Source organism: Gymnoscopelus microlampas, assembly GCF_963454915.1.
Source record: "Gymnoscopelus microlampas genome assembly, chromosome: 17".
NCBI lineage: Eukaryota > Metazoa > Chordata > Actinopteri > Myctophiformes > Myctophidae > Gymnoscopelus > Gymnoscopelus microlampas.
This window is the reverse complement of record NC_139954.1, coordinates 33,043,421-33,055,569: the sequence shown is the minus strand read 5'-3', so window position 1 is coordinate 33,055,569 and position 12,149 is coordinate 33,043,421. Positions and strand designations below refer to the sequence as shown.

Below are 12,149 nucleotides of genomic sequence, written 5' to 3'. Positions count from 1 at the left end.
GCATCGCAATGCATTGTGAGTTTGTAGATCTGTATATCCTAGGCTTGTAATGTGTGTAAAACAGACTGATGGAGACACCCTCCTTTCCTGCCCTGCTGACCTTGATTATCTCTTTTGCCCAGGTAACACCCTCAGGTGAATGATGCCAGTCTTTTCCGGCTATGGGAGATACTCACTTATGCTTACAAATAAGAAGCCTATCTATCCTTCACAAAATGCATTAAAAGAAATTAACTGACAATTAATTAACTGAAGTTGTTTCTCTTTAGAAAACAGACAGACAGAGACCACAGGATGTTTGGTACAGTACATCAGCGTTTATTCCATGCAGTTGTTTGCTCTGATTTTATTCTCCCGGATAACCATTGCACTGTACACAGAATAATACAGAACATTGTCAGGATTGGTTGATCATAATGCCATTCAAGAGGAGAAGGAATTGGAAATATGAGAGTGACAAAGAAACAGATGTTTGGTATAGGACAAAGCAAAAATTATGTTCTACAGTTAAGAGTCACTTGCACAGAAACTCAAGTAATTGGTATTTTGGTTAAGAATAGGGACAGATCACTGCAGAATTGACAGAACCTGCATTATACATGTCTCTCGTAGACTGCCTTATAGCCTATATCAAGACATAATCTTTAGGAAAACTTGATGTTGCTGTGCATAATTGTAAAGCCAGCAAGATCCAAACCTGATGTCGAATGATATCAAAGACAAGTTCTACACAAGACTTTAATTGATGAGTTTTCAGGATTTAAGACAAGTAAAAGACATAAGATACTCCAAAAAATGTTTAAAAGATAAGATGACCAGATCAATGCTGTGATTATGCCTTTTTATGCTTCACAATACTGTCCGCTTCCCATACCCATTTGTTGTGCTTTCTTTTCATAATACTTATCATGAGAACTAACCCGAGACATAACATTTCTAAAGCTGCCTGAAATTAAAAACAACACTAAACATGCCCAGTCATTCATTCATAATAAATTAATTCCATAATCATGTAGACCAGCTACAAAAGAAAAACAAAACGAAAAAAGCAAAAACCTCAAAATAATTTAAACTTTACAACAATCATACCTCACGGGATATATGCCAGAAAGACAATGCTGTTATCAGCTTGGTCTAATTCCCAGTAATTATATTACACTAGGTTATAACATTTCACTCGTAAACATGAGAAGGTTGAACATGGACAGACTCTCAGGTGTATTCAGTACCAGTGGGAAGCATCTCCATCCAGCTTTGAAGCAAAAGTTTACTGGCCTCCCACAGACTTTCAAAATGAACCCAGTTTTTATGAATCACACCCCAATGCAATGTTCAATACTGATGAAATAACAGATGAGGATCATTTAAATAGCTTGCTACTTGTGGACAGCCAGTTGGCCAGTCAGCAACAAGAGGCCCCAAGCTTGTTGTAAGATACGTTTGGAGAAGACAGAAAACAAGTCACATTACATTTTACAGATGCTTATATACAGGAGAAGCTAACACTGAGATGAGGTCGTTGAAAACCAAGAGCGGACTGGTTGCTCTGTGGCCTTGTCTCTGGCTTATATTCCTTACATTGAATCACAGCCGACTCCACACACTTCAATTATGACATGTATACATTTGACATTAACTTGTTAACTTCAACCCTGACTTGCTATTCTAACTACACAATGATCTAGATGGATGACAAACACTGGGACAAGGAAAAATACCTTATAGCTCCCAAAGATGCAGTATCCCCTTTCAAATATGACAAGATTTAAAAAAAAGTTATATTGCTAGGATTCCATGAACACAGTGCTCAGTGCATCAGCACGGTGCTCATGTCACTGGCTGAGGATAGAAGGAATGAAATCATTACATTTACACAAAACAAGGCAAAACAATTCACTGTAGCTGTCGCCATCTAGAGGAGATTGATATATTACTCCTACTCTCATTCAACAACTTAAACCTGAGCATCAACGTAGGAAAAGGCAAGTTCACAGAAAAAAGGACAGTTTAAAAATATAAGTATTCATAAGCTAATAGCCATAAATTGTTGTCTTTTGTCACTAGTCACTCTGTGTTGTGCCCAGCCAGCTAGACACCTCTTGTCCTGAGCAAACAATCCTTCACCTGAGCATCAAGCTACGTTATTGCTGTTCATTCATTACAACAAAGGAATCAATTAGGTGCCTGTACTTTCGACGGTGCAGTTAGTGCCTTGCCACAAACACACAACTCTATCGTACTGTATTACCCTGCTAGAAAATTGAAAATGGGAGAGTGTTGGGCCTAGTTTTTTTTTCTTTCTTTTTTTTGTACAAAAAAGGATACTGCACCATAATGGCAACTAAAACGCTCTACTCCGCTAAATAACATTAATGTCTATTACCACAATAAAGGGTTGAAGAACAAGGCTATCCTTAAGACGTTTTAATATACCTGCATGGTCCATAATAATATGCCACTCAAAAACATTCAAACACACAATTGGTCCAGTCTGGTTTCTCACAGTTCTAGAGCAATCCTGAGATGAGACTTGAAACCATCACAGTCATGTGAAGAGGAAAGGCTTCATATTCATGAACACTGACATTTGATCTGCTCATGACATCTGATTAATGATGATGATCATGTCGGTATGTCTCTGATAAGGATGAGTTGGGTCACACTTGGAACCTGGGAGAGAAATGTCTCTCTTTATTTATTATTTTCCTTATTGTGAGCTGGGTCTGTGTCTCCTCTCCTCTACGTAGGTTGTCCACTCATGCAGTCTTCTGGCAGCCTTTGCACGTACGAGCCAAATCAGACATGCTAGGATGTTTCAGCAGGAATCCTGATGACTAGATGCATACCGTGGTTGGCCAACAAAGGGGAGATGGGCTGGGAGGGTCAGGGTGGATGAGACAGGATGTTCATGCTGGTGTTTGGACTTTTTTCATGTCTCCCTGGTACACTGCTAGCCAGGGCAGGGAGCACGTTCTGGGGGTTTGTACTGTAAACTCATGATAAAGCAATTAAGTCATTCTGTTGTAATCAGAGAGTGCTGGTTAGTGGGTGGGTGGGTGGGTAGGGGGATTGATCTAATGCATTGAAAATCTTACAACGACCACAGCCACTCTTTCGACCTACATCAGAATACTTTTTATGACACCATAAGCATGGGTCAGTCACCTGAGAGACCAGCGCTTACTGATAGACATTAGACATATTTGACACGCACCATAATGACATGACCCTCACAGGTGTCCAGAGGATAATTTCTTCACTGCATCCTTCCCCTCCTCATCATCTTCATTCATAATCTTCATCATCATCTTCACTCTCGATCTCTCACCACCACACAGTCAGCCCATGCTCAGTTTTGTGTCTTTTGTTGTTTTGTTTGTTTGTATTTTGTTAGTCTCAGAGAATGTACAGAGTTCCTGATTTTCCCTCAAAACTCAGAGAAAAATAAATTATGAATGTTACACGATCTACTGTACAATATCATTCAAAAGGGAATCCCTGCCTTTTGGTTGCCTGGATGCTGGGTTGAAAATGGGGGCAGGTGGTGACAAGAACAGGGTTGGATCTAAGAGCGACTGCATGATGTTTTTGCCATGGGAAGCGTTGTTTACAGTGTGGTCCTCTTATTGCTGTAGTTCCTGTAGGGCTGAGTGGGTTACAATAGCCTCCAGGCAAAGAGAAAGTAGAGCCCACTGGGGATTTCACCATGAGGATGGGGCCCCCTGTTTGTTGTTCCTAATGGTGGCATCAGAGCATTCCGCTTCTGAAGAGTCACAATCAGAGTCACCAAACTGTAGTGGATTCTGCAGGGAACACAGTCGAAAAGACAGTGAGATCTTAGTATATATTCAGTGTTACAGATCAAACTTATGCTCAAAAATACATTTATTACAGGGCAGATTCAACGTTCTGATTCAAGGCAGTGTAAATATCAGAGAAAAGAAAGTTACAGGAGGCCTGGGCCGCAGCGTGGCGGTCCAGGCACCCTAGGCTGCAATGCCGGCCTGACAGCGTGCCGCGGGTTCGACTCCCGTTCCTGACGACCTTTGCTGCGTGTCACCCCCCCATCTTTCTCCCCATTTCCTGTCAGCCTACTTTTCCCTATCCCTCTCTAATAAAGGCATACAAAAGCCAAAAAAAAAAAAAAAAAAAGAAAGAAAGTTACAGGAATAAGGAAAATGGGGTGTAAAGAGTAGAGGTGTGTCAGGCATTCGTTTCTGCCTAAACCCTCTCTGTGCTTTTATCACTTCTTTCTCCCAGGGCAAATAAAGGCTGAAGAATAAAGACTTTATGAAGCTCTAGAGGCCCTAGAGGTGATAACTGTTATCAGCCCCCCACCAAACACATGGAACTCAGTTTACACACACATTTGCAATCAAAGGACCACAATGGCAATACGTTTGAGCCTTTTGGTGTTTTATCCTTTTCACAGATATGTTCAAATATATGGTCATATGCATTTCTTTGGTCAGTAAAAGCATCAATCAATCAATCAAGCCTTTGGGCTGATTGGCAGCTGACCAATGAGCACAAGCTAAAGTGCCACATCTCACTTAATCAAATCCTCTATACTTAGTCAACTTGACCGGTGTCAGCTCAAACTGGAGACATTGACAACAGGAAACAGCTAGTGACGTTCAGCGGATTAGTGAATCATGGCCTCAATATAAAGTCTACTATACTATACAGTATATATATACAGTATATTGTTTTGTTGTTTTACTCAATGACCACCACTACTGTAGACTTGGGGTGGTTTTGTGCCACATCTTATTTACGGGTATTCTTCTTAGCAGTGTAGACACATCTATGTTCTTTTGGGGATTTCACTATTTTGAGGAATAATTATGGAAAATTCCTATCTATTCTCTAGGTCCTGGAATGACTTGAGTTCCTCCACCCTCAAAACTCTCCTTCTTTTCCTGTCACTACCATAACGTAAAATAAATAAAACTAGCTGTAACAGCAATGACACTTATCCATACCTACCTATACTGTATACCTATACCTGTATACTGTATACTTTTTAGCCGCATGCGCTAGCGTCGGCTCTATAAACAGCACCAGTCTCTTTCCGACACCCGAGTGAAAAATGTCGACACCTGAGTCAAAAGTGTCGACACCTAAGTCCCATTGGCTGTCCTGGCTGTCCATCACACTTCCCCCCGTTTAAGCTCCCCTTTTAAGCCAATGGGGAGACGAAAATGTAATGGACACGTTAGTCAACGAATTAGACGAGACGAAAATGTTAGGGCGGGACGAATGGAGAAGAGATCCAATCAGAATTACTCTTTTTGAGGGACTAGTTGGGAAGGGATCCAATCAGAACGATCCTCATTGTTAAGTTAGGTTGAACCACCCGGAAGCGCACCATATTAGGGGCCAGCATGGACGAACAGAAATCACAACAAGGCAACGCACGGAGTTACACAGCAGAGAGAGAGAAAGGGAGACAGCTTCAGCCAGGATGGTTAGCCTAAATGCTAGCGTGCTTCATTAGACCTAGTTTGGCTATTAAGTTATTATTTGCCCATGTTCACACTGACTTCAATCTTAGCTATTGTTGGGAAGACCCGTGTGGTGTCACAAAATGTTGCCACCACTTATATAAAAAACATTAGAGCGTTCATTTGCGACGCTAAATGTTGCCAGGTTTGGCGAGAGAAACAAGCAATCCAAAAAACAAGTAATCAGGTCTATGAAAAGATTGGGGCCAAAAATGCCTGCCACATGCGGCTTTATTATGACTTTGGTCATACTTGTTTTCTGCATATATAATCTACTCAGTTGTCAATTTTGCTTCTCTTTTCTTCAGGGGACATCGCATAGAGTCTGCTTCATTGAATGCACTTTGCTTCCTCCATCTATAACTCACACAACCTCAGGCCACAACACCCTTATTACCCACATCACCTGCATCTCATATCTGTCCTACATACCACTGCAGCATGCCCAAAAGCATAGCACCTCTTGTACTGAAGACTCTCTGCGGCAACTTAACACATTCACAATATCATGACTGATAGTTGCAATTGCATTTCACCCTCTCAATAGGACAAAAACCTCCAGGTATCCACCACTCATGTAATTCCCTCGAATGTATTCATCCCCTCCTTGTCAAAAGGAATGTCACCTATTACCCCCTTCGGTGAAACTCTAGAAAACAAGATACTTCGTATCCTCCAAGTTTCTTTATATTCAGAGCTTTCCTTTTCTGTGCATTAGACCAGAGGAGCATTCAATTTTGGTCATCCTGCTACAAGCAACCTTAGCGAGTCACCCATTTTGCAACGTTAAGCTAAACATCAAATACAGCAACTAGTTAATTTCCCTTATTACATTGTTTCACTCCAACACAAATCTTCAATCACTATGTGTCTCAGTTGACCTTCAATAGTTTATGTTTTTTTCTTAAATGCATCTATTTACATCTATTTCAAGTGAGATTTCTTCGTTGACACTGCCCCCACCATCCACAACTACAGTGCTCCCAAGTTGTCCCAACCTAAATTATGCAATGAAATGTATGCAAAAAAACATTATGCAAAAAATAAAATAAACTAAAACTTCACAAGGCCTTATTGTCTGACCTCAAAACTGTGGTCATCAGAGCACAGTTTGCCAAGAGAAATCTGGGTCTTGACCCTGCGTACGGCGCACTCCTTGTCAGACAGGCCGTCTGACTGTGTGGAGATGTCAATGGGGATGTCTGGCGTGTGTGACAGCAGCTCGTCCAGGTGCTCCTCCTGGCTGGTGCTCATCCGCTCCAGGGGCCCGCTGTGGGAGTGGTCGCTGGTGTTGCCCTCCTCTCCGTCGGACACAGACAGGTTCTCTGAGCTGAAGGTGGAGTAAGACTGGAAGCTGCTCATGCAGCGGTGAGGTCTATGGGAACGTAAAGAGAAGGCAAGGGGAAATGGATAAGGACAAGGGGTAAAGGGGAAAGAAGGACAGAAATAGGCAAAAAGTAGGAGAGGGAAGACAGAGAGAAAGGATGAGACAAGAGAAAGGAGCCATTTCCAATAGAACAGAGACAAACAGTAGGGGAATATTTAATGTAATTATTTTCAGAGATTGTTGTCATTCAGTGGTTGTTATCTGACTGGTACTGGGAATTCTAAAATATCATATCCGTCTGAATGAGTTGCGTTAAATCCATGTGAGCAAAATGTTAATGCTAACGCAGCTATTACCTCTGTCTCCTTGGAAACTCCACTTCACTGTCCACCTCCCCCTCCTCCTCTTCAGACGACTCATCACCACCCTGATAGAGGAGCAATTATGATTATTAATCCATCATAGTTTCACTGGTCGGTCACTGCCACACACACACACACACACACACACACACACACACACACACACACACACACACACACACACACACACACACACACACACACACACACACACACACACACACACACACACACAATCTCATTGATTTAAGGCCAGCCATAGCTGTCTGTGTACTTACCTTCCTGAGTGGTCTAATTGTGCGGGGCAATCCAGAGGACGCCTCCTGTTCCTGCGGCTCTGCCTTCTCTGCGTCTTCTCCGTCAGCAGCGGGGTCGGGGACCCTGCCAGGCGCTGCCGGTGTGGACGGTGTCCCCTCCTGGGTGCCGAGCAGAGAGTGGAGGGGCGGTTCTGGGTGGCTGGAGGCAGGAGGGGTCTCCTGACAGTGCATGCAGCCAGGGAGGGGGTGGGCCTGGCAGCAGGGGCACAGAGAACCCGCACCACTACCTGGAATGGGATCGGAACCGGTGGACGTGGTTCGCTGGCGGGAGGCCGCATCCACAGCGGTGGAGATGAGGTCCGGGCTGGAGCCAGAGACGCGCCGCTGCAGGTGATCTGTCTGGGGGCTGCGGAGGGCGGCAGCTGGGCCGAAATAACGCAAATTGTTGGCACAGTTGGCGATGGCCTCCACACGGCCCTTCAAGGGCAGGAGGGGGCCATCTGGTGGTGGGTGGTGGTGATGAAGGTGATGGAGATGATAGTGGTAGTGCTCCCCGTCGAGGGGCTGGGTCTCCTCTGCTGCCCCAGGACCAGGCTTCAGCATCCCAGGAAACTCACTGTGGCTGCCTTTGCTGTTGGCGCGGCGGTGGCGAGGTTTGCTCCGGTAGCGGGCCTTGCCAGGAGGCGTGGAGACCTTGGGGCTTCCAGATAAGGGTGACGGGGAGGGGAGGGGATCAACACTCGGGATACCATCAGAGCGAAGCAAGTCCGGCCTGGATAGGAGTACAATGGGCAATATTAATGCACAAGAGGCAGGTAATTATGCCTACCGGTATGTTGTTACATTCTTGTGTTAAGAATTGGCCAATGATGCTGAACAGTATATGGCACACGACTTAACTGGAACATAATGAGAGTTGAAATCGAGGTCAATTTGTCTTACTTTCCTGGGCTTTTGGGGATTACTGTATGGATTAGTGTGTGTACTGTATGTAAATCCTATCTTGATGAATCTGCAAATTCTGACATGTGCAGAGCAGCAACAACAGGGAATTATTGCCAAAGGGCTTAAATGTTTTTTCTCCTATAGAAATGTGTTCAGAATGCCAGGGCTCAAACCTTTTGGTGGGAGGCATCCCAGGTTTATGGGACATGCTTCCTTTCTTTTTGATGAGCTTCTCCACAGCGTTGGGCCTAACAATGGGCCTGACCAAGTGGCGCTTGTAGTTGCCTGGATACTTCTTCTCCACCGCCTGTTCTCTCCTACAGAGAGGTGACAACAGCATTAGTTGGGAGATACTGCAGGACAGTGAAGGACATACAGAGCCAAGTGCTTTCTTCATTAAAGCCCAATGATAGACTGATATGAGTTTTTAAAATGGTGTTTTCCTTGGATGAGAGAACCTATTTTAGGACTATGCTTAATGCATGTCTGTGAAACTCAGGGTTCTCAAAAGATGCTCATTAATGTACAAAAGAATGTACCGTGGGTTGCCCGTGGGGAGCGGTGACCGCGACGGGTGCCACGACGGCACCCACGATGGGGAGGAGGGGGGGCGGCACGACGGGACACGCGAGGGGGGGGGGACCGCGCGCCAGGACCTGCAATAACCCCACGTTTGCAACTATTTTTGCCTGCGCCCTTCACCGTGTATGGTCTAGTGACTATAACTCACAGTAAGTGGCTGTAGTCTGAATATGATTTAGGTCATCTTACTAGGCAGTTATAATCATGGTAATTAGCAGTCAGTCTAATTGGCACAGAGCAGAGTCCATGGCATTTGAAAATAACTACACAAACAATGGGTACAGAGCGTCCCAATAATGGATTAGGATAAAGGTAAGAGAGGATAGTTTGCAAAGCAGTAAGGGGTTTATCAGTGTACTTACTTCATCAGGTCCTTCTCCCGGACCTCCAGCTGCAACATGATGGCACTCAGCTCCATATAGAGGTTGTTGGCTCTCTCCAGTTTTCTCTCATAGTGTTCCCGGATGTCCAATGCATGCCTGAGAGGATCGGGAGATACAAGAATGCACTCTCAATTTCAAATGACTCTCAAATCTGTTTCAAATCAACACTGTTTAGTACAAAATAGTGAAGCTACATCCAGATGACACTGTAAGGCGCTTTGGGTAAGCGCGTATAAGCTTACATGACTTAATACCTGAGTTCATCCCTCCTGCGTCGGATCAGCTCTTCATCCAACCTGTGGATGCAGGTGCCTTCACTTTTGATCTTCTCAAAGTGTTTCTTCACTTCTTCCCTCCATTCGGACTATAAATTACGGACGCACACACACACACACACACACACACACACACACACACACACACACACACACACACACACACACACACACACACACAGTCAATGGTCAGAGAAATGCTTTCAGACTAGCTCAACTCAAGGGTGTGCGCAAAAAAAAAGAACAATGTTATCTAAAACATTTTAAGATACAGAGCTTGAAGTTCTTGAACAGCAGTTGAAACGCTATGCTTTTGCATACCAGACTTATCTTTAAAAATCATTATCTTATCTTGAACCCTATAGCCTATACAAAAGCTGATGTGCTTGTACGCTGTAGTCGTGCAGCAGACCTGGGACTTGAAGTAGGTCTCCTGAGCGGTTCCGAGAATATCAGCAGAAGCAATGTCCAAGTGTAGCAGGATCTGACGAAATGATGGCCTGTTCCTTGGCTTTCCTTGCCTGGTAGAAACAAATGGAGATGGCAGGGGGTACATGTTATGCACACAGCTACTGTTAGGGACCAGCAATTTTCTCATTGAGCTTTACTGTGAATTTAACAAAATATATTATATTATTAGTAGCACTTGAGAAGCAGCACTCATACATTTGTATATAATAATTAACATTAATATTACCACAGAATAATGATAAATAAATATACTTGTATGGCATTTGCAAGTAATCTAAAATTAACTCACCATGTTTGTTTCATGAGGATTTTGAAGCCATCGGGGCAGGTGGAAGGGACAGGTAGGTGGAGACTATTGCTGCCGACCCCCCAGATGATGGCCGAAGAGTCCACGTCTTTGTAGGGGATCTCTCCTGTCAACAGCTCCCATAATACGACGCCAAACGACCTGCGTCGCACAAGCAAGGTTACACAACTTCTAATACACTGAGCAGTAGAACTTTGATTTCCTCACAGTCCCCCTCATTAGGCCACAAACCTCTCTGAAATATGACCAGTGAGATCAAGTGTGGATTATGCAATTATCAACCTGCTGTTTCTCTTTCTCTTGCAGCTAGAATGAGAAATGTATTGCAATTTCAAATCGATAGCTGTAATTTGCTAGTTTCACTTACCAGATGTCTACTTTCTCAGACACAGGCTCATTCCTGATCACTTCTGGGGCCATCCATGCCACTGTACCCGCAAATGACATCTTAGTGCTCTTATCGCTGAGCTCCTTGGATGTTCCAAAGTCAGAGATTTTCACAAAATCGTTGCTGGTCACCAAAACACTAAAACACACGCACACACAAGAAAATAAGATGTCTTGAAGGTGTTTCAAATGTAATCATTATTATTTAGTCACCAGAACAAAAGACTTAGACTGTCACAGATCTTTGTGTCTGAATCATCCTTCTGGGGGAGGGAGAGTGACCTATCCAGCAGACTCAGTCTGTTACCATTCTGCTGACTTTAGCGCTGCCGCAGCATAATGATATTGATTAGGGTAATGGGGATAAAGTGAGGGCCATGGGCTGGACAAGCCAGGACACTGTGTCTTATAGACTCGCTATAAGGGCTAACGGCTGGTGTTTTCTTAATACTGAAAATGACATTCCAGCTCAGACAGACAGACTGGCTAAGAGTCAACTGACTGAGTTGTTGCAGCTTTACCCCTGGAGACCAAAAACACACACAGGGCTGCCTTTCCTCAGCTTTAGCACATTCGTCATAGTAGCCCATGTGCAAATTGATGAACTAAAACATATTTTAACTTGTGAAACAAAATAACTGGGATCGTCCTCTGCAGCTCATTGGCTAATCAGACGATGTGTCACTCACTTGGGGGACTTGAGGTCTCTGTGGATGATCTTATGGAGGTGTAGGTAGTTCATGCCACTGGCGATGCCCGAGGCCCAGTCCACTAGAAGCCTGGGAGTGACTTTCCGTCCTGCCCTCAAAACCTCGTACAGCTGGCCCTGGGCGCAGTATTCCATGATGATGCAATAGCATGGAGCCTGGGTGCACACCCCCCTAACATGGAAAAACACACAGAGAGAAACAGAATTTAAACAAATTACAAAACACGATGGCAATTATTTCCTTGTCTCTTATCAGACGCTTGCTAGCCTAACTTCAAATACAAAGGGCAGGTGTGACAGGCATTCTGTCCCTAATGACGTGTAATGTGAGAGGGCCACACAGTGCAGTTGCAGTTGTGTGTTGAGTATTTGTCATCATAGCAAGTAGTGAAATGAGCCTAAAAACACACGAGGTGATCACAGACTCACTTGAAACCGATGATGTTGGGGTGCTTGAGTTTTCGCAAGTGTTTGATGTCCGTCTCCTTCTGCTCGCGCACCTTCTTAATGGCCACCTCCTCGGAGTGCAATTTGCCCAGGAAGACGGCTCCCTGAGCCCCGCTGCCCAGCCACTGCAACTCCGAGATCTCCTCAAACGGAACCTCCCACATGTCTGGATGCACAGATGGAAAATGTC

The 12,149-nt window shown here is 44.2% G+C and overlaps 1 protein-coding gene across 2 annotated transcripts in view; it reads right to left on the bottom strand.

Annotated features, from left to right (window-relative positions):
• Positions 1–322: 322 nt before the first annotated feature.
• map3k13 (mitogen-activated protein kinase kinase kinase 13) overlaps positions 323–12,149 on the bottom strand; it is a 40,117-nt gene continuing 28,290 nt past the window's right edge. For both annotated transcript variants that reach the window (XM_084085225.1, XM_084085226.1), the window contains exons 4-15: positions 11,942–12,125; positions 11,493–11,684; positions 10,784–10,942; positions 10,399–10,557; positions 10,051–10,159; positions 9,618–9,727; positions 9,343–9,459; positions 8,572–8,715; positions 7,475–8,225; positions 7,191–7,261; positions 6,591–6,882; positions 323–3,803 (exon numbers count right to left, since the gene is read on the bottom strand). In XM_084085225.1, the coding sequence (XP_083941351.1) occupies positions 3,702–3,803; positions 6,591–6,882; positions 7,191–7,261; positions 7,475–8,225; positions 8,572–8,715; positions 9,343–9,459; positions 9,618–9,727; positions 10,051–10,159; positions 10,399–10,557; positions 10,784–10,942; positions 11,493–11,684; positions 11,942–12,125 (2,390 nt within the window). In that variant the 3' untranslated portion in view covers positions 323–3,701. The remainder of the gene's footprint in view (positions 3,804–6,590; positions 6,883–7,190; positions 7,262–7,474; positions 8,226–8,571; positions 8,716–9,342; positions 9,460–9,617; positions 9,728–10,050; positions 10,160–10,398; positions 10,558–10,783; positions 10,943–11,492; positions 11,685–11,941; positions 12,126–12,149) is intronic.